The sequence below is a fragment of the Haliotis asinina genome, chromosome 13 (assembly GCF_037392515.1).
Source record: "Haliotis asinina isolate JCU_RB_2024 chromosome 13, JCU_Hal_asi_v2, whole genome shotgun sequence".
NCBI classification, from domain to species: Eukaryota; Metazoa; Mollusca; class Gastropoda; order Lepetellida; family Haliotidae; genus Haliotis; species Haliotis asinina.
The window spans coordinates 46,886,251-46,910,119 of NC_090292.1; the positions used below are offsets into that span (position 1 = coordinate 46,886,251).

Consider the following 23,869-nt stretch of genomic DNA (forward strand, 5'->3'; position numbering starts at 1 on the left):
AGTAGAAAGGCCCTGCTCAGTGCAACAGGATGACCTTATTAGAGATTTCACGATTTCCGAGACATCGAAAGACAATGGAATGATGTTAGTGGAGGTTTATAAAACATATGACATAACTGTGTGCAATCGTTTTGTAGAGGTGCGAAGTAGCTGGTTCCAAGGTTCGTTTTATTTGTTTGTGATTAATATCGCACCCAGCAGCTGTATTCCAGCTATATGACGGGTGTCTGTAAGTCTGGACCAGACAACCCAGTGATCAGCAGCATGAGTGTCGTTCAATGCAAATGGAACACGATGACATGTGTCAATCAAGCGAGCAAGCCTGACACCCGATCCCGTTAGTATTGTAACAGTGTAATCCGTTGTAAAAGGCTGTATTGTCTTTGAAGATTTGGATATTATTGCAGTGACTTCTTTTGAATATAACACATGGCCAAGATGTTGAAAACCAGGAAACTGTGGCTTCCGAGCTGAAAAAATATATTGAAAACCACGAAACTGTAGCCTCCGAGCTGAAAAAATGTATTGCCATTTCGCACAAATTGGATATCAGGAATTAACATAAACGGTATCCGGAAAGGGTGGGGTAATGAGAGGATATGGTACACTAGTAGTACATTTGGACCCGTCACAGCCGTAAAAGAGGTGACGGGTCGATACAAAATTATCAGTATATCAACAGATTTCTAAATTTGGTATCATTTTTGCAGAAAACTGTATCCCGTATCCAGTTATGTAATGCAAAAATCAAATCATCAGGGCATTTGTTTGACAAGTGGCGTCCCCTTATGGTACGATCTGTAAAGTTCTCTTAAACGTAAATTGCTTACTTTTATCATTCAGTGTGTGTTTGTTTATAAAGATATTTCAGTATTGATATGACGTATAGCAGGAAAATGATTTTTCAAGTCAGTATTTAGGATTTGACACATTAGGTAACTTCTAAAAACCTCGAATTTTCATCGATGAAAAATAGATTTTTATAATAAAAAGATTTTTTTAACAACATGTAATTTTATTTAATAAATTCACACTTGATTAATATTCAAAAACAGAGAGGATTATCATAACCTTCAATTAAAACCCAAATAAATACTTGACAAGGGGAGATAACCCTTGCCCAGCTTCACCTCAAGATAAATGCTTGTCTGGCCAAAATATCATGAAGCATAATTAGAAGCAGGATAAAGGGAAATAACTGCGTAACATAAATACGCGCTCCAAATGTCATACTGCGTCGCACACGGTATGCGCAGAGTCTTACAAAAAAGTAGTAAACTTGCGGCTCGGGTTTGTTAGACTGAGTATAAGCGGTGTAACGAATATCTTTGAACCTAAGTTTACTTAGACCTGGTCTGCGCACAAACCACGGTGTCCAAACTCTTTAAATTGGCGTGTTTGTTTCAAACGCATGCAGGAACACCCAAAACTTAGTCTGTCCAACAGACCCGGAAGCACATATATCCAAGAAAGCCCTTGCGAGTCTAGCAAATGTGGCAAGTCTAGATTATCCGAGGTTCAGCTTCTTTAAATGAAGAAAAGTCCGAAAGCATTGGAGAAAGTCCGTTGCTGGTGTCCGCCCCCGTGTTGATGATTGACAGAAGCGGCAAATAATCTCACGCACGCACGCGCGCGCACTTATTTATTTATTTATTTATAGTCGGTTGATATCAGAATAACAAAGATACGGGGTGGGGTCGGGTAGCATGTGTGTGTGTGGTGGGGGCTGGGTGAAATCTAGAATTATTACAGTAAGAAATACAGGGCCTAGAGACTCTCACTTTCCATGAGTTATGCTTAGCATTACGCGCTTTTAGTTATAGTTTTTACAAAAACACTGCAGGCACCACACATGACCTTCACACATTATACCTATGCAGATGATCCAAACCCGGTGGTCGAAGTGACGAGCAAACACTTTAACCATAAGGCTAACCCAATGTGCGAAACTTGAATTTCGATAAAACATTCAGACAATGACCTACCTATCCAAACTTTCTCGTGTGAAAATGAAAATAGACACCACAAACAACAACTCTGGTTACACTGAACTCCATCTCCTTATTTCATAAGAAAATGGTATTTACTACTGAAGTTTAAATCTTTAGACTGTCCCTGTTTGATGAGATGGTCGTAAAATGTTTCACAATACTTCTTGACCACTGGTTACACCTGTTGTGTGTTGTGCACGTATTTATTGAAGCTATGTAACGCACAATGAGACTGATATAATATCAGTTCCGTACCAGACCGCCATACTTTTCAAGCGGCAGCGCCTCGTTTTGGAATTTCCAGGTCTCCGTTTGTCAGAGCTGGCTGTACGCACGTGCACACTGTACGACGTCTTTTCAAGGATTAGAAGATAATGTTGCTGTTGTAGAAAATAAAATGTGCTTAGATGAATCAAATAATACTGATTAATATTTATGTAACCAGTTATAATGAATAAGTCTGAAACACCTGGACTGGTTATTGCACTTAGTTACGCAATATGACGGAACCCAGTCAACGGGTGACAAGACTGTTGTGTAATCAATGCTTTGACTTGATGAGTTGTAAAATGATTCACAATGCATCTGGCTCACTGATTACACCAAATATATTTTTGCGCGTATTCAGTTTAGCTCTGTAACGCACAATGTGATTGATATAATATCACTTCTGTACCAGACCGCAAAACATTTCTAGCTGCTGAGTCTCGTTTTGAGATTCACACCGTTTCAACGTTGCGCTTGATATTATTACTCTTGTACAGACCTGTGTGCGCGAGTGTGTGTACGTGCGTGTGCTTGTGTTTGTGTGTGTGTCTGAGCTGTTATTAGTTTAGACAAATGCCTGATTTACACCGTAAGCCCACTGACATACCATGTCACACTGAAACTTCACACCCAAACTCTGACACAGAATACCGTGTCCGATCCTGTCGTTGCTTCATTCTTCCATTGTCAATCACCAGGCAAGGTAACATCAAGTACCTCGCTTTACCTAGAGACCAGTAATCGAACCTCTTCTGTCAGACGCTCTTTCACTGGGGGATGAGGGAGGTCCCTCAAAGTCTTCAGTAAGTGAGTGAGTTTAGTTTTCCGCCGCATTCAGAAATGGTCTAACTATATGGAGGTTGTCTGTAAATAATCGACTCTGGACCAGAAAACCCAGTGATCAACAGCACTAACATCGGCCTACGCAACTGCTATGCGATGGCATAGGTCTACCAAGTCAGAGAGCCAGACCACCCAATCCCGTTAGTCGCCTCTTACGACAAGCATGGGTTACTGAAGGTGAGTTCTATCACGGAGCCACACAACGTTCAAGAGGGAATATTAAATATATAAAACTACTATTCATTTCTAATCTCCAAGCTGTCGGAAGTGAAAACCAAACAGGGGTATTCAGTTCGCTTCAAGTCGTTGTCTAGAAGGCTGCTTTCCTTTAAGCTGTGCTAGACGTCGCCCTGATTATCGGCTCTAGATATACCTATAAATACACGCTTTTTGAGGTCAGACACTCACGTTGCAGGTGATTAGAAAAAAACCCCGATTGATCAGTTATCGATCTCAGCTCTTGCAGGAACTTGCAAAGTCATGCAATACAAACTCAGCACAATGGCGGGAAATGCACACCCGTTGCTCCCCAAATACATGTGCAGGTAAGATTTCTCAATGATATCTCACTATTAATGATAGTTAAGGACACATTAATATGCCCTTTTGACGTGTAAACTAATTCGTGTCTAGTACATTTCACAGCATGCTCATTTTCATTCTGTAGAAATGATCTTCAGCAACCCATGCTTGTCGTAAGACGCGACAAACGAGGTCAGCTGGTTTGCTGACTTGGTTCATGTATGTCATCGTATCCTTTTGCGTAGACCGATGCTCATGCTGTTGATCACTTAATAGTATGTTCAAGATATCTAATTAACAGACTGGAAAGTTTCTGAGTTCAGCGGAAAACAACTCAGGGAACAACAATCGAAAAAAACCAAACAAGCAAGCAGAAAAGAAAACAATTGAGTAGAGGTGCTTTGAAGAAAAACAGTTGAGTAGAGGTGCTTTGAAGAAAAACAGTTGAGTAGAGGTGCTTTGAAGAAAAACAGTTGAGTAGAGGTGCTTTGAAGAAAAACAGTTGAGTAGAGATGCTTTGAAGAAAAACAGTTGAGTAGAGGTGCTTTGAAGAAAAACAGTTGAGTAGAATGTGTACGTTGCATCGTCATTGTTTCAGCCATGTCTGCACATTCAATAAAGAAGACAAACAAATAACAAAAAAACATTACATTGCATTAACGGTTCTTATTAATAACTGATAAATATTTCTAATGCAATTGTAGCAATATCAGTTTTTGTTTCATTATTGCATGTTTAAACGAATTAGGTTTCTTGAATGGTTTGTTCATAGATAACCATTTTATTATTGGTAGTCTTGATTAGTTGTGATTGTTCGTGGCTGGATCCTCAAAGGGGTTGAAGTATTGCAAACTATTGTCCTCCTGAGAGAGTACGTAAGTCCCAAATCTCAGCACATGTATGTATGTATGTATGTATGTATGTATGTATGTATGTATGTATGTATGTATGTATGTATGTATGTATGTATGTATGTATGTATGTATGTATGTATGTATGTGTATGTGTGTGTGTTTGTGTGTGTGTGTTTGTGTTTGTGTGTGTGTGTTTGTGTGTGTGTATGTGTGTGTGTATGTATGTGTTTGTGTGTGTGTATGTTTGTGTGTCTCTGTGTGTGTATGTATGTAATAATGTGTGTGTGTGTTTGTGTGTGTATGTGTTTGTGTGTGTGTGTTTGTGTGTGTATGTGTTTGTGTGTGTGTATGTGTTTGTGTGTGTGTATGTGTTTGTGTGTATGTTTGTGTGTCTCTGTGTGTGTATGTATGTAATAATGTGTGTGTGTGTTTGTGTGTGTGTGTATGTGTTTGTGTGTGTGTATGTTTGTGTGTCTCTGTGTGTGTATGTATGTAATAATGTGTGTGTGTGTGTTTGTGTGTGTGTGTATGTTTGTGTGTGTGTGTATGTGTTTGTGTATGTTTGTGTGTCTCTGTGTGTGTATGTATGTAATAATGTGTGTGTGTGTGTGTGTGTGTGTGTTATAAACACGTATCCTGCATTTATCACTCGTTTTAGTCATGATATGGCTGAAATATTGTCGATGTGAATTTAAATCGTAACTCCCGCACTCAAATACAATTGTGCAAGGGTACCCGAAACTTTCCGCGCCAGGAAAGGTTTTGTACCGTCTTAACGACAGTAGAGTTGAGTCACGTGTCGCTATTGCAGTGTCGTTTTGTATGTTATCTATACAAGCAGTGTTTGTAGTCGTCCATTCGAGACAGCAGACAGAAGCCTGGCTTTATATAGCTGTGCATTGATCCAACAGGTATTTACCCCTACTGCGTAGTCTTAGTGTCCCCGATTTCATACCAAGGAGCGGCAATGTTAAAACGTTGTCAACATAAACAAATACTGTAAGGAAAACATAATTGTCAGTCACTCAGTCTGTGTAACACAAAGTCAATGTCAGTCCCTTTGATGAGCAGCCCGCTTGATTTCATCTGAATAATCCAATCTGGCAGAACAGCCAGATAATAACCTATTTCATATGTTTATTCCCAAAATAGTGATTTTCGATTTTTTCGTACTTTCTGTTATTGTCTATCGTGTCATGGTTAAATTTCTAAAGCTTGAAATAACGAGAAAATTTAGAGTTTTTAAAAGAAACTTGAAACAATGGGAAAATAAGCGAAATTGCGAGAATATATTCGAGAAATGTTCAAACTCTAAAATAGACAAATAATTGAAACAAGGAGAAATTATATCAAAGTGGCGTTATTAAGCTTTTGTTCAAAATTAGCTAACGTCCCGAAACAAACCCAATAATTCAGGTTGGTAGGAGAGTTGAATCAGGCTTTATGTCGCATTGGCATTATTCCCGCATCAATGACGAGATGAAGCCTGAGTTCATAAAAAATTGAAGTGCAGAGTACAAATGAGTTTTATTTTGAAAACACACATAATCAGTACATTTCATTTAGAATCAGAAAATGTCGTGTGTGTGTGTGTGTGTGTTCTTGAAACATTAACGCTATAAAACAGTTAGAGCGTAGTTCCAAGTTTTCAACGTGACGTAACGCGGTCGGTCATCCATAATGCTATTCATTCGGCTGACGATCTGCTTATACCATTCTAAATTTAAACAGTCGTCACTAAAGTAGGTGGGACATAACAATAACACACGTGAACGTATTCACGCCCTGAAAGAGTCAGAGTTGTAAAGACGTCATTCGTGACTGGTAACGTTACACAGTAACGCGGACAACACGAAAAATAAATACACACTTAACATTCGATTAATCATGAAATGAGTGTTGTGAGTATAGGTGTATGTCTTTACCTACATATGGGGAGTCTACCTACATATGGGGCATTTACCAGTGAAAGTCACGCTGCCTGAAAGCGATGTCTATGTTGACATAATGGGTATGTAAATGTATCCCTGTATTCTGTATGTATGTCTGTGTGTGTAGTCAGTGAAATGACAGAACGTAAATCTCAACAGTAAATTTAAACTTGCCACTTGTTTAGTCGTAGGATATGTGTGCTTTGTTTTATGGGAAGGTGTGTCTTCCTTTTAACCAGGTTAATTATCATTTAATTATCGAGTGTTTAAAATACACTGAACTGTTTGATAAAGCTTAATTGACATGATTTGTAGATAAATATTTGTTAATGATTGGGAGTTTAAGTTAGAGACATATATTATTACTGGCTGTTTCCTCGAAGGAGGTTGAAGGATTGTAAAATCATATCATTACTATTATTATTATTGTAAAAATGAGTAAATCTAAATCTTACCAGGATTGTTAAAACGTAGTATTTACGTTATTTCTGTGATATTCCACTACTTTTTGCTGTCCTCCCATAACAGGTTTTTATACTTTAATTTTCATTGTAATATAAGTTAGATTGTTCTCGTCGCGATATACCTGAAATATTGCCGATATGACGCCAAACACTCACTCACTCACTAACTCACTCACTCACTCACTCACTCTGAGAGCCAGAGACGTGGTATGAGTTTATGACAGAAGTTTCACCCTTTTTTCAGATGCCATACGTAGACACCCAGCTACTCCAATGACACACAGAACCAGGAAATGACAAGTGAAGGTATTCTTTCTTTGATGTCAACAGAAAATGCAAATACAAACATTCTTAACTTTTCCCCCAATTTAAAATGTTGGTCGAGTCCTACAAGAATGTTTGGACAGAACGGAGGAAGTTGAGGTTGTGGAGTTGAGGTTGTATATGAAGATGGTGAAGAGGTGAAGCTGTATATTGGGTGAGTGAGTTTAGTTTTACGCCGCACTCAGCAATCTTCCAGGCGGTCTGGAAATAATCGAGCCTGGACCAGACAACCAGTGATCAACAGCAGAGTTTCGATCTGCTCAATTGGGAACCAATGACATGCGTCAACCAAGTCAGCGAGCCTGACCACCTGACCCCTTTAGTCGCCTTTCACGACAAGCATAGTTGTATTTCATTGCAAGCATGGTTGCTGAAGGCCTATTCTATCCCGGACCTTCACTGGTCTAAGACTGTAGATGGAGAGGGTGAAGAGGTGAGGCTGTAGATGAATATTGTGAAGTGGTGAGGCTGTACATTAAAAAGTGAAGATGTAAGCCTGTTGATGGAGAATGTTAATAGGTGAGGTTGTAGAAAAAGAAGATGAAGTGGTGAGGATGTAGATGTAGATGTGAACTGGCGAAGCTGTAGATGGAGAATGTTAAGAGGAAGGCTGTAGATGAATACGGTGAAGTAGTGAGGCTGTAGATGAAGAAGGTGAAGTGGTGAGGCACTAAATGAGGAAAATGAGATGATGTTGAGTTTGTAAATGAGGCAGATGAGTTGATGGGGATGTGGATGAGGAAGGTAAGACTGTAGAGGAGGAAGTTGAAGTGGTGAAGCTTGATAATTTTTAAAGTTTCTCTTTGCCATCCTTTCCACGATCCTTGGGCCTGTCCTTAGTGAATTGTTGTTACTGTGAATACGTAAGGCGAAATATGATTCTGTGAAATGATGAAACTGTGGATCAGGAATGTGAAGTGGTAAGACTGCGAATGAGCAAGATGAAATGTTGAATCTGTGGATGAGGAAGGTGAAATATTGAGACTGTGGATGAGGAAGATGAAATGTTGAAACTGTGGATGAAGAAGGTGAAGTGGTGAGGCTGCGGATGAGGAAGGCGAATTGGTGAGATTGCGGGTGAGGAAGGTGCAATGGTGAAATTACGGATGAGGAAAGTGGAATGTTAAGATAGTGGATTAGGGAGATGAAATGTTGAATTTGTGGATGAAGAAGGTGAAGTGCTGAGACTGTGGATGAAGAAGGTGGAATGTTGAGACAGTGGATGAGGAAGGTGAAATGTTGAAACTGTGGATGTGGACGGTCAGTTATTTGGCACCGCCTTAGGTAAACAAAAATGCCATGTTAATGCACACTCATGTGCAAAAGAAACGTCCCCGAAATAAAAAACAAAACAAAGGTTACACGTGTCGTTTAAATGGCCATACGCGTGAATTAGGGTTTGGAGCAGCAGGAATGCTGAAAGTGGGAGTCACGTACTCGCATGCTGCAAGAATCATACAACGAATAGCTGGAAGACTGATGACTTGAGACAAACTGGCAGGACAGGGCAAAGAGCGGAAGACCAAGCGTCACAACCTCCCAGGAAGACCGCCATTTACGGGTGCTTCATCTGAGGAACATGTTTTAACAGCGGCGAAAAGTCGAGTCAGCACATGGACAGCAAGCGGTCATCTTCGCGCATATGGTATCCGTGCCTACCGAACTTCAAGGCCATGACGTTGACGCATAAACAACGACGTCGCAGTTATAGCAAGGAAATTGGGGTCGAGATTTTATGACAAATGAAATCAGGTTCTACATTAACAGACCTGATGGTCGGATATATGACTGAGGACCCGTGTTACCAACTAGAACGTCACACCCAAAAGCGTTTACCGCCTCCGTTGACCAGGAATGCGTTGATTTAGGTCCTGAAGGGGCAACGGCTACTGGTACCACATCACGTGAGGAGACACCGTGTTCGCTCTGTGCGACGTCGTGTCCAGACATGCCTTAACGCCAGAGATGGTCACATGCGTTACTAGAGATTTTGGAACTTTTTATGCTACGTTGTGTATGTTGGCATGTGTCCAAACACCGAGCAATCAACCGTCATTTGCAAACAACCCTATAAATATATTGAATCAATCCTGATCTCTATGACGACCTACCGAATTGTAAATTATAGGTTTTTGTTTCTTGATTTAAAGCCCCGAACATCCTTATTTGTTTTTTGAGAGAGAATGGGGACCTTTCTTTTGTACATGAGTGTATGGATTGACACTTTAAGATGGTTATGAGAAATGTTCTATTGCAGAAAGTTGTGGGAACTGCTGCTCAGTAATACGTGGAACAAACTTTCCAGAGGATCATCGTTTAAGTCTAGATGTAGATGTGACTGTGATAAATAATAAGAAGCAACAAGAAAGGAGAAAGACAACAACTAAAGAACTTCGGAAGAAAGTTTCCGCTTTACGAAACTCAACAGGCGGTGTTCTGTTTATACACATCCAGCGAATTGCCAAGACTGACAGATCGTTGCACCATCTTAATGAATACATTGACCCAATTTTAGAAACATTTCTCCAAAGACATGAGCAGTTTGCTAATATCTATGAAAAGGTTTGGTTAAGCGACATTGAACCTGATCATGAACACGTACATGAATTTGTGGTTCTAAAAGTTAAAGGTTCGTCTTTTCTTTGTACGACTGAATTCAATACCTCTGTGAATACTGATTTCAGCATTAAATCTGCAAATGTAGATGTGATTCTGGACTTACTGAATTCAAGTGACATTTCACCTGGTAAACCTCACCTCGTGGGAGAAGGATTTATAAATGGTACGGCAAACAGTTCATCATTTCAAGAAAGTAGATGCCTAGAGTTTAAACATTGGACGAAAGCTGACATACCACACCTTTGGCATGACTTAAAATTGAAGAATTATATGACTTCCTTCTCAAAGCTGCCAAAGGGTGGTTCAATCATATTTGGAATAGATGAAAACGAGGAAAAACAGCGATTATCAGCACATGATGGCTACGATTACATGAAACTAAAAGTGACTGGCTTGAATGTTTCCAGTGAAGAACTTGGAGACGTGCCCAAAAAACTAAAGGAGCTCATTGAGAAGGAAATTGTGATATCCCCCACCTCTCAGGACAATCAAAGAAAGTTACCCTGGGAATGTAAATTACATAGATTAGAGCGAGGAAAGTATATATTGGAGATCGCTGTTGGTTTCATGAATGGATGTGTGTTCCATGACTCTGGCCCGGAAGCATACAGAATAATAAATAACAGAATACAGGAACTAGATCTTGACACCTGGCTACAAAAGATCCAAAATGGACAGTAAGTAAAAGTACCCATATATTATGACAGTTTATATCCTGGCGCTATGCATGAATACTACTTTGTTTAAGCATCATGTTAAGGCAACTCTACCACCACCACCACCAACAACAAAACCGATGTAACTATATGCATGGATAATGCTTCGTTTAAGCATTATGGTAAGGCTAAAAAAGTTTCAGAATGTTACTGTGGAATTACATTCGCTAAAATGGAATACAATACATACTACAGTGGTAGCTGTCTAAACCGGCACTCATTGGGACTGAAGGAATGATCCGGTTTAGACAACATGCCGGATTGCAGAGCTGTTGATAAAGGTACATGCGACGGGCGGGACTGAGATTTTATGCTGGTGTTGACAACTTGCCGGATTGGACAAATGCCGGTTTTGACAGCTCCCTCTGTAGTAGCAAGTATTAGAGTTACTCCAAGCTATTGCTATCGTAAAGCTTTTTTTTCCAAATGTTTGACCAACATGAATTAGTTGGTAATGCTTTTCAGCAGTATATTTGATATTGTTTCAGACCCAAGTCTTGTAACGTGGCCCAGCAATGACCCTTTCCTTCCAAAGATGAGACACAAGGATGGATCCTTGAGAAATATTCGGGAATGTTTCATCAGCACAGGTTTGTTGTGGCCTTGTCGTCAGTCAAATATACTGACGGAAACAAATAAGGGAACACCACTTCATGGCAGTGTTCGTTTATTTATTCTCAGATTTCCTCCCACCGAACTATCCAAAGCTGGTGATGAAAACTGCAAACTATTAAAGAAACGATTGAATATTTCTGTGTTCCTGTATTTGTTTAACTCAGCATATTTATGATAACTGAATGCATTTTACAGTATAGCCAGATATCGACATACATCTATCAAACGCATAAAGAGATACATGTTTTAAATCATGAAATGCATTTATGATAATAAATATGTGTATTATACTGAGTATATGGAGATAAATATGTGTATCATATATGGAGATAAATATGTGTATCATATGGAGTATATGGAAATAAATATGTGTATCATATATGGAGATAAATATGTGTATGAAATGGAGTATATGGAGATAAATATGTGTATGAAATGGAGTATATGGAGATAAATATGTGTATCCTATGGAGTATATGGAGATAAATATGTGTATCCTATGGAGTATATGGAGATAAATATGTGTATCCTATAGAGTATATGGAGATAAATATGTGTATCCTATGTAGTATATGGAGATAAATATGTTTATCCTATAGAGTATATGGAGATAAATATGTGTATGAAATGGAGTATATGGAGATAAATATGTGTATCCTATGGAGTGTATGGAGATAAATATGTGCATCCTATGTAGTATATGGAGATAAATATATGTATTCTTTGGAGTATATGGAGATAAATGTATCATATGGAGTATATGGAGATAAATATGTGTATCCTATATAGCATATGGAGATAAATATGTGTATCCTATGTAGTATATGGAGATAAATATGTGTATCCTATGGAGTATATGGAAATAAATATGTGTATGAAATGGAGTATATGGAGATAAATATGTGTATGAAATGGAGTATATGGAGATAAATATGTGTATCCTACAGAGTATATGGAGATAAATATGTGTATCATATGGAGTATATGGAGAAAAATATGTGTATCATTTGGAGTATATGGAGATAAATATGTGTATCCTATGGAGTATATGGAAATAAATATGTGTATGAAATGGAGTATATGGAGATAAATATGTGTATGAAATGGAGTATATGGAGATAAATATGTGTATCCTACAGAGTATATGGAGATAAATATGTGTATCATATGGAGTATATGGAGAAAAATATGTGTATCATTTGGAGTATATGGAGATAAATATGTGTATGAAATGGAGTATCCACTTTCTATGGTTACAGTTTGTTCTTCCAGGGCTTGCTGTCTGGCCACATTCCAAGTCATCTCTTTACCAGAAACGTCTCAGAGATCGACTGGACACGACATTCTACAATCACAACGATACAGTCGGTTTACTGTACATGAGTGACTCGCTTGCAGAACTACTGAAAACAGAGAATATATCAGACGTTAAGATACCATCTGATCTTCTATTTGAAGCTCTGTATGTGTCGTCAAGCCAGGCGTTGACGCTTCTGTGTGTCGTCGAACACAAACATGACAAAATGGAAGAGAAGCAGAATTACATTCTGCAACTGACAAGGAAAGTTACAAAGAGGGTTCGTCAGTTTACAGATGAGCACATCAGCTGCATATACGGCCTTCTTGACGGCGATGAACTTCAGGATGATGACTCTTTTCATAAATGTTTATTGTGTATGGAGGAGAAGGCCCGTGCATACAATAACCCAGCCTCTTTGAAAATGACGCGACACAAATGTGAGAAAGTATTGAATGCCTTCATTGCTGCTGTTGGTACGAGGCAGGTGGTTCTTGATGAGAGGGAAGAAGAACTATGGCTCACGGAGGAAGAGTTCTATAAACGGATCAAAACCACCGAAGGAACGCATGAGCGCACGGAGGAGGAGGTCATGAGGCAAGTACACGTCCGATATCAAACGTTCAAGAGATAAATCTCAATGTCTCCTGTAACGCCATGCAAAGCTGTATGACACGGCTACATAGCAGAGTCGGTATTTGAAATTTTCATACTTAACCAGCTTCCTACAGACATCATATATTGTTTGTAGTCGAATAAAGTGAAATTAAGATTGCGAACCCTCATAACATTTCAAGTCTCAGAATGTTATTCAACTTAGGATAAAACTTGTTTAACAAGTGATAGTCTCAAATCGCTCTATTTGTTTGTTTTTACAAGGGAGTATGCACATTAAATGAAACACCTGGAACATGTAGGTTTGGTCGAAGTTAACGGTCATCACTTACCGCACGTGGATTTGTTTCACTGTTCCAAGTACTGCGGTTCCCCCCTTGCAATACATAGCAATAACAACGGTTTTAAGCTCGTTTGTTGAACAACTTTTATCCTAAGTTGAATAAAAATTCTGAGGCTTAAATTTTCAGTCGGCAAGATTCGCAATCCTATTTTCACTTTAATTGGTTTATGTTTTTTGAAAGCGAAATTCATCGGTACGTTTTCACTGCAGTCTGTAGATGGCAAACACATTTAAAAAGGGTCAGGACATACACACGTTTATATAACCCCATGAATTACATTGCCTATGATAAACTCAAGTGAGTGAGTGAGTGAGTTATTTAACGTAACATCGGCAATATTTCAGCCATATCGTGACGGGAGCATGTTTGATATTGAAATGAAATGTGCATACTTTATGAAAACCTGTCGTCAAAGGACAGTAAAATAACTAGTGAGTGAGTTAATATTTAACGTCACATCGGCAATATTTCAACCATATCGTGACGAGAACATGTTTGATATTGAAATGAAATATGTATATATTATATAAACCTGTCATCAAAGGGCCGCAAAACAACTAGAATATCACAGTCATGCCTAAACTACTCTGGAAACTTAAAATTAGTAGTAATATTTGGACAAAGCAATATAAAATACGGGCTATACATCACACTCAACTGAAGGTAGATCACCATACCAGCTCAAGTCTTCTTGTAACATTGAATGACCACAACTATTTGAATGTATGAGGGAAATACGTGTGGATCTCTTACCTTGCTAATGCCCTTGTAGTTATTACTGTGTCTCGTGTGGCGGTTGTGGCAGCATTACTATATATTTCACAAACTCCCAGATAGAGTCATCGATATATATATGATGACTTCAATATTCATTTTTTCAGAACACTCACGGCGACTGACACCAAGAGCAGTGTCAATGGAGACAACGTGAATACTAAGCTGAACGTAGGTTCACTTTATAAATTATATGTGCATCGTCAATTGAAAAATTGTGTTCATGTAATATATATATATGTGTGTGTGTGTGTGTGTGTGTGTGTGTGTGTGTGTGTATGTATGTATGTATGTATATATATATCCTATTTGTTTGTTAGTTTGCTTCTTTCTGCTTGTTGTTTAACGCCACAGTCAGCCATGTTCCCGCCAATATGACGGCAGTCTCTTACTCATTAAAGAAAAAGCAAACCAGTGATTGATATCATGAGCATCCACAACAGGCATCAACAAAGCAATAGGCCTGTCCCATCTTGTAGCGCAACCTACAGCAGGCAAGGGTTGTTGAAGAGTCACCCTCATCTTCATGGATTGCATATAAATGTGAGTGACACCGTTTAGGCCATTGGAATGCCTAGCATCTGTAACGAAGTCTGTCTCATTTCATCTTTCAGCTGGTGGAAGAGAGACGAAAATATCGCACTGAATTTGAAATGGTGAATGCTCTACAGAAGAAAACTTCACGCCAACTGGCACGTCTTTATGAACTCAACTCTGAGACTCAAGCATGTAAGAATCCCTCAGTGATGTCACTTTTTGCCCTTTTGGAAACAGTTTGTTTCTTTCACCAAAATCCGTGGGTTCCTTACACTGACATCATCAGAAAATTAGAAAGAAAACAATAGCACATAAACAATAAAAAAACCCAATAAATGACTATAATTTCCGCCTAAACCATTGAGTGCAGATAATTTCCGGACAACATATTTAATGGAGTGAGTTTGATTTTACGCCGCTTTTAGCAATATTCCATCAACAGCACGGCATCACACCAGAAATGGGCTTCAGACATTGTAGTTTTGTCGGGAATCGAACCCGGATCTTCTGTATGACGAATATCAATGGAATATTGACAAATGCCTTGTACAATTTTACTCACCATGAATGAGGCACTTGATGCGAAAAAAAGTTCTTTAGTGTCCTTGCAAAATTATGTTGCTTAAATTCTTATTTTGAACCTAATTTTAAGCCAGTAAACCATATGTATATGAATGACTAATTCCCGCTGCCCGTTTTCATTTATTTTACCCAGATATGCCTCTTCTGAAAGCACACCGTTCACAAAAGACCGCTCCACTGGGCACCGTGAAGGTGAAGACCACAGACGCTGCTACTCAAACAGTAGGCGTTTCCAAAATTATTCATATCTCAAAAGAGATGACCTTTGTTGTGACCTTATGAAAGAAGGGCACCAGTGCCCTCACCTGAAACCCCGATAAGATCTGGCTTAGAATTAATCATCAGCAATCTACGCTTGTCCTAACAGATCGGGTGGCCAGGCAGTTGTGTAGACCAATGCTCGTGTTGTCGATCACTGTATTGTGTGGTCATTTGGACTCAAGTTATCAACAGACACCCACCATGTTACTAAAATATTGCTGGGGCGTGCGGCGTTAAACAGCAGTCAACCAGCCTGCTATAATTCTTTCTTAAGTTTGTTTGCATTCAAATGTTCTGAAACCATGGACCCGTTAAGATCCCGGGGTAGATTAGGCCTTCAGCAATCCAAGCTTGGCGACTATGCTTGCCGTAAGAGGCGACTAACGGGATCGGTTGGTCAGGCTCCCTGACTCGGTTGACACATGCCATCGGTTCCCAATCGCACAGATCGGTGCTCATGTTGTTGGTGACTGGATTGTTTCGTCCAGACTCGATTATTTACACACCGCCGCCATTGAGCTTGAATATTGCTGAGTGCGGCGTAAAACTAAACTCACTCACCCTGAAACCATGTACCCACTGATAAAACCTGCTGTCCGGAGTTAGGAGCAGCGTTGCTCCTGGATGGTATCCCTTTTCCATTGTGAAATTGGTACAAAGTAAGCTGCTTGATCTTTTAAATGCTGAAAGTAGGATAAAGTAACGGGCAAAACTTATACACCACTCAAATCAGTTTCATGTGGATCAGACACACGAGAGCCTTATTTAACAACCTGGTGTCTTGTGTTCAGGTCGAGCCAAGGAAGAGTCGAAGGAAACAAATCCACGATGTTCAAGAATACAGGGTAAGCGCTTTATGATCGAGTGTGTTTCATTGCTGCTTTAAACTGTTAAGGCGTGTGTCAGCTCAATGTGTCAGATGCCAACTTTTTGTTGTGAAATTAATGGGCAGACCAAATCTAACAGCTGAGGTTCTGAGCCCACATCTCTGGTTTCCTGAAGTTCTGAGCCCACATCTCTGGTTTACTGAAGCGATGAAAACCTGCTCCCTTGCACATCTTCAGATGCCTTTGGCCAACATTGTCAGCTTTCATGACATGGAATGCTAATTTAATCCTGTAAATTTATATCAATTTTATTTTCAAGAGGCCAAATTGAGACTATTGTTTTAACATAACTGGGCATCTTAACTGACAAAATCACAGATAATAACAACGAATGATATGACAACAGGAAAATTAGTTCCACAATTTTCACAATTGAGGTGGAATGCCTGTATGGACATTTGCCCCTATATCCTGAAGCAAATGCCAAATACCGTCATATATGAATATAGTTTAACCTTCTTACAAACCTTATTGATTTTTGAAATGATGCCGAAAGCATGTTATGTTTGGATGAGTGTTTAATGCCACAATAAGCAATATCCCAGCTGTGTGTGGGTGAGTGAGTTAATAATATTTAACTTCACATGTACATCGGCAATGTTTCATATCGTGATGAGAAGGCATTTGACATGAAAATAGAATTTTCGTACATTATAACAAAAACCAAAACAAACAAACAAAATAACTGTTGACGAAGGGCAGTAAACCAACTTGAATATCACAACCAGAATTGAAAATAGGTTGAAAAGTTAAAACTGATAACAATATTTATACAATACAAATAAGCACAGGCTACAGATCGCCAACAACAATAGGTAGGTCTATCAAATAGGTCTGTAAGTAACCCCAGTGATCAATCGACCTACGCAGCTGGAATATGATGACTTGCATCAACCATGTCAGCGAGTCATATGATCCCGTCGGTGGCATCTCTTGGAAAACGTGTTCCTGAGGGCGAATTCTAACACCGGTGTTCACAGGTCAAATCACTGTGTAAAACGACAAGCTAGAAATATGATTCCAGTGAACACTGATTATTATTACAGATTAAGATAGATATGTAGCAGAGAGGGTTCGGGTAAGGCACAGTCAGGCTGGTAAGGCTCATCATCAGCTCAGGGCCCTCGCCCCCTCTACACGCAGCCCAGACAGCGAATGGGACTTCTCCCAGGAAACACTGCCTAGACGAACCCACCAAGAACTTTCCGGAGAATATGGAGGCTTCCCAACACAGCAGCCTTCTGCATTACCCAGATTGAAAAGTTAGACATATGATTCTAATGAACACCGAATATTATTACTGCCGCTTTAAGCAATGAACTAATGAACACATTCTTATATTATTTTTCAGAGATCAAAATCTGCACAATGCAAGAGATCACGCCCTCCAAGTGGACTCCAACCACGGAGCGAAGGCTGTCTATTGATACACGTGTATTAACGTGTGTTCAGGTCATTTATAGTCTGTATAGTGTCCTCACAAATATGACATAAATACCTCCATGTATATATAAATCTTCATTCCTCTTGTTGACAATGTTAAAACACATCACTATGAATAGCGATGAAAGAACTATGCATACCATTAGCCGTACAAACCCGGAGTATGAGCGAAGTTGAACATGTGCTTTCACCGGAAGCAGACGACTAGAAGGGAGGTCACTCTAAAATGATGTGTAACTAGTGAACTGGCAATAAAGTGAATGAAGCACTCGTAAAGGGTAGTAGTGTGCCCACCAGCGAGAGCTACAGCCAGGTCAGAATGGAACACAAAGGCATGCAATTAATGCATACCAAATAATTAAATGGCCCTATGCGGGGCACCACAGTCTACGTGAGCAATCTTGGAATAATGGAATCGTCAGGAAGAGGAATATTGTATCTGAAGTAACGTAAAAATGTCAATCTGCAGTTTCAGTACTTTGAGTAATTTTGATGATGCTGACATACAAGACGGATCTGCTCATCCCAGTAAGACCATTGCCTGGGTGGTCATCTAATGCAAAATCCCTGCATATGAAGTAAACACACAATGTGCAAACACTGATTTTCACCTGCATTCTGTGTGCAGTATGAATGATCAATGTCAACACGAATGTTCGTATATTGTGTATACAATACAAAAAGAAGTTGACATCTATATTTTGGCTTGAATATCAACGTGTACATGCCTCTCAAGAACCTCAGTATAAATCAAGTCTAGTTCGGTTCCCGTTTTTTGTGTTTTTTTTGTCTTTAGCTCTTCATAGTTGGTTGATGATGTGTGCTTTATTTCAATGTCTACATCTGAAGCTTGACAAAATCCCTTGTATGTATGTGTGTGTGTGTGTGTGTGTGTGTGTGTGTGTGTGTGTGTGTGTGTGTGTGTGTGTGTGTGTGTGTGTGTGTGTGTGTGTGTGTATTACTTTTGGTCTGTGTTACATCCACCCAGTGATTGTTTATAGAGATACCTAGATAATGTATATTTTTCCCTTGGTGTATGTTACATCCATCCAGTTTTTGTTGATCTAGGTGCCTATATATACGTATGTTTTACTTTTGGTCTGTGTTACATCCATCCAGTGATTTTTATTGAGGTACCTAGATAAATGCAGATTTTATTATTTATTTTATTCTGTGGTACATCCATCCAATGATTGTTTTATACGTACCTAGATACGTACCATGTATGTTTTACTGCTGATTCATATTACATCCATCTAGCTTTTGTTGATATAGGTGCCTAGATATAAGTATGTTTTACTTTTGATCTGTGTTAGAGAAATACCTAGATACATGTATATTTTACTTTTGGTCTGCAGTATTGACTCATGTATGCTTGACAACGGCACAACAGGAACGTCGCTCTCACGAATTAAAGAAGATGTTATCCATTAAGTTTGTTCTATATATTGTACTTCCCAACTTCCAGAATGCCATTTAAAGAAGTAATCACGTTGCTGTCAAAATATCATTATTTTATCAATTATTAGTATACGATTTTGTACGTTAGATAGCTTTTGGCCTGTCCATGTGACCTTGTTTAGCCTGTGTTATTTTATTTCTTTCTCTCCGAATATTTTAATTAAGACAAGATCATAGGAAAACATCAGCTTTATTTAGAATACCGTTACAAACATAATAAGCTCTGACACAGAAAGAAAAGCTAATAATTTCGATACTTCCCTACTTCGGTCAAACCAGTTAGGAATGCCTTCAAATTTTGATGCCATAAACATGGTCTGATAGCCATCTGGTATTCGTTCGAAAACACAACCTAGCTTTCATGGAAGAATTATTTCCAAATGGCTTTCCAGTATTGGCGAATGGACAAACTGTTGAACAAAACCTATAACCATGTATTGTATCAACTCTTCGTCCCGCTGAGAAGAGAAAGTTAAATACAAGACATTTATCTTGGTCTTATACTAAGTCATCTGCGATCATCCGCTGCTCTTCCTGCATAGGCTCAAACTGCGTCTCAGGTGTGTCACGTGGAGGAAGGTTGGTGAAACGGGAGACAACTCCCACCATTAGGCAATCACTGGCGACATTTACTGTGGTGCCAAAACGATCCCTGGAAGGACATGCTTAAATCAGCCGCAGATACCTTATGTTTTTACCAGAGCTCGTTTTGTTCTTTTCATTTATTACAATTTTTAGAAAAAAAGTTTCACTTAAGGATATAAACAGCAAGAGTAATAAAATATACGATTTAATAATAAATAAATAAATATTTAATAAATATACGATTTTTATCTCTCAGAGGATGATGTCAAGCTCTTCTTCATACACAAAGGAACAAATGCTGGTATTTCACATCAGCCGAAGTGATTTTTATGAAAACTTACATCAGCCAGCCGATCGTAAGCAGCAAGGAGGCGCCTCGAACTGGGAGGCCAATCGCCCGTAGGACAAGCATCAGCATTGCCAGATCAGACGCAGGTATGCTGGCAGTTCCAATACTGACGAGGAACGCTGCTAAACTATAGAACATAGAGACATTTGGTGTTTTTAGCTTGAACATTAGTTATAGCAGAAAACGATATATCGGAACACAGGCAAGTATGATACTGTACTGGCGATACAGTATCACAGATTAAAAGGCACACACACGCACGCACGCACACACACACACGCACACACACATTATGGCATGCTTATAAAATCTTGTGTTTATATTTGGAGTGTTACTTATTCGTGAACAATGGGTGGGAATGTTATTGCTTGTGAAATGTGTTATGTTATGGACCTATTTTTTTAGTTCTCATATGTATGTATATCTATGTATATATCATATGTATGTATATCTATGTATATATCATATGTATGTATATCTATGTATATATCATATGTATGTATATCTATGTATATATCATATGTATGTATATCTATGTATATATCATAGGTATGTATATCTATGTATATATCATATGTATGTATATCTATGTATATATCATATGTATGTATATATCATATGTATGTATATCTATGTATATATCATAGGTATGTATATCTGTGTATATATCATATGTATGTATATCTATGTATATATCATATGTATGTATATCTTTGTATATATCATATGTATGTATATCTATGTATATATCATATGTATGTATATCTATGTATATATCATATGTATGTATATCTGTGTATATATCATATGTATGTATATATCATATGTATGTATATCTATGTATATATCATATGTATGTATATCTGTGTATATATCATATGTATGTATATCTATGTATATATCATAGGTATGTATATCTGTGTATATATCATATGTATGTATATCTATGTATATATCATATGTATGTATATCTGTGTATATATCATATGTATGTATATCTGTATATATCATATGTATGTATATCTATGTATATATCATATGTATGTATATCTGTGTATATATCATATGTATGTATATATCATATGTATGTATATCTATGTATATATCATATGTATGTATATCTGTGTATATATCATATGTATGTATATCTATGTATATATCATAGGTATGTATATCTGTGTATATATCATATGTATGTATATCTATGTATATATCATATGTATGTATATCTGTGTATATATCATATGTATGTATATATCACATGTATGTATATCTATGTATATATCATATGTATGTATATCTGTGTATACATCATATGTATGTATATCTATGTATACATCATATGTATGTATATCTATGTATATATCATATGTATGTATATCTATGTATATATCATATGTACATCTGAGGCCGAAGAAAGGAAGGTCAGACAATGCACACCTACTTGACCTTGAACATTACTTCCAGCGAGAGCAGGAAAGAATACTTTTGAACACAGGCAATTAATAGACAAAGCAATTGTCAAAGCAATATGACAGACACAGAAATACAGACACACAAAATGAACATGATAGTATGCTTATTAGATGTCACTCCTTGTACCAAACATTGCTTATGACAATGGAGCACGGTTTATCAGTCTGAATACAGATGTAATGCATGTGTGTGTTTAGTTTCACTCTCCATTACTCTTTCTCTTACCAGATTATGAAGAAGTCACCAAACGACAGGGGTATTCCATTGTACTGTGCTATGAACACGGCCGCCACGACACCGTACACAGCTCCCCCGTCCATGTTTACAGTTGTACCAACTGGGAGGATGACCCTTGAGATCCTCTTGTCCATATGCAGCCTCTCCTCTACACATTCCATTGTTACCGGCAGTGTGGCAGCGCTAGAATGTGAATGTATGTTTTAAGTATCTTCACATCGACAATATGTCACTCGTATCGTGACGAAAACAATTAATTTTATGCTTAGTACTTAATGGTAAATTCTGAAAACCTGTCAGTGATCATGAAGGACAATAAAATAACTAGATGATCACAGATTCGAATGTAAGACTAGTAATGGGATCCAAAACAATTTAACTATTGGTGACAATACGATGTAAAAACAGGCCATATATTGCAAACAACGGGGGGGTAGATCACCATACTAGGGACCGTGGGGTATATGTTGTAAGCAATCATTATTCCACTTATAGCTATGGAACGTGGGACATGTTCACCTTGAGCTTGTGGCAAATGCTGTAAGCAGGGCAGGTAGTGATCTGAGGTATATGAACCAGTGGCTGTGCTGTATTAAATGCTACCGATTATCAATAGTCATAAGAGCAAGGATTGTCAAGATATAGACGGTCTTGATTTGTTGAATGGTTGCAGCGTAGTAAATAGTCTGTCTCACAGCCTGTCCCTTCCTGCAATGCTGAAGTCCAGTGCTGCGATTCAAAATGTTAACAATATATATGCACCTCTCCGTCAGCATGTTAATCAGTGCAGCACTACTAACATTGTGACGTAATCGCTCACTTGGGGACCGTGTCAAGAGCTGTTATTCTGATTCGACACTTTGTCACAGCGGATGTGTAACTGCGTCACGTGATGCAACCTCCTGTCATTGTTTTACCGAGGTGGAAGCTTTGTAAACAAATGGATTAGGTGTAGAAGCAATTTGCGGTAAAGCCTAATCCTGGTGTCATCTAAATCATCATGTTGTGGTAATTAAAGATTTATTACACCACGGGCGATGAATGAATGAATGAATGAATGAATGAATGAATGAATAGTCGACCGATCTCATGTTCGACCATGTTCAAAGCGTTGAAATTTCAAAGTGATAACAGCAAGCACTAATGAAATCTACACTTTGATTGAAAGATAAAACGATTCGCTATACGTCTCAAATTACAAGTATATGACTCACACACAAGTGCCAAGAGCCAGTCAAAGGAGATAAAATAACCCTTTGGATATAAATTCTAACCATATCCCACTAGCAATTTGCAGACACGTGTGGAACTGAAAATGGCAATATACACGGCTCAGCAGTAGTGATGTATATTTCATCTCAATGATGCGTGTCTATATCACTCATCTGACAGCTATGGACAACAGGTGCGAGGCGGGAAGCACGAGAAACATCCACCATGCTTCACGTGCTTCAGGTGAGACAACGGGAGAGTCAAGCTGGGTGCGTTTGGACAAATCCACTTGTGGTCGGAAACAGTGTTCAGCCCTGTAAAGTATACCTTCAGCAATATGTCAGCAACACGAACGGCAGGGCATAACTTCACAAATAATGTTTCACTGCACAGGCGGCTGGTACCTAGAAATAAATATGGAGAGAGTCCATATTGGTTGACTATTGCTAAAAACGGCGTAAAACCATACCCACTCACTCACCTCATTTTGGAGTACCGAGAAAAATGACACACTCGCCATAACGCAGCACACCTCGTTCGTATCAATTATCGCCACGTGAACGGGTCTTGTCTGTTCTCTTGAGATTCTGTGATTATATCTCCGAGGTGAATTATTTTTCACGAATCATTGAACTGGACGGTGTATATTGTACACTGTCTCAA

The 23,869-nt window shown here is 38.6% G+C and overlaps 2 protein-coding genes across 2 annotated transcripts; one reads left to right on the top strand and one right to left on the bottom strand.

Moving 5' to 3' along the window:
* The first annotated feature begins 10,085 nt into the window (after positions 1 to 10,085).
* LOC137259598 (uncharacterized) lies at positions 10,086 to 17,884 on the top strand. The gene is made up of 8 exons (XM_067797215.1): positions 10,086 to 10,326; positions 11,020 to 11,121; positions 12,419 to 13,040; positions 14,284 to 14,347; positions 14,791 to 14,905; positions 15,429 to 15,517; positions 16,348 to 16,401; positions 17,795 to 17,884. The coding sequence occupies exons 1-8, from the start codon at positions 10,086 to 10,088 to the stop codon at positions 17,882 to 17,884; spliced, it is 1,377 nt and encodes a 458-aa protein (XP_067653316.1).
* A 1,639-nt stretch (positions 17,885 to 19,523) lies between these two features.
* LOC137259240 (excitatory amino acid transporter-like) lies at positions 19,524 to 22,709 on the bottom strand. The gene is made up of 4 exons (XM_067796870.1): positions 22,514 to 22,709; positions 21,983 to 22,177; positions 20,274 to 20,408; positions 19,524 to 19,999 (listed from the first exon to the last, which is right to left on the bottom strand). Exons 2-4 carry the CDS (start codon positions 22,153 to 22,155, stop codon positions 19,846 to 19,848), a joined length of 462 nt encoding a protein of 153 aa, XP_067652971.1. The 5' UTR covers positions 22,156 to 22,177; positions 22,514 to 22,709; the 3' UTR covers positions 19,524 to 19,845.
* Between the last annotated feature and the right edge of the window lie 1,160 nt (positions 22,710 to 23,869).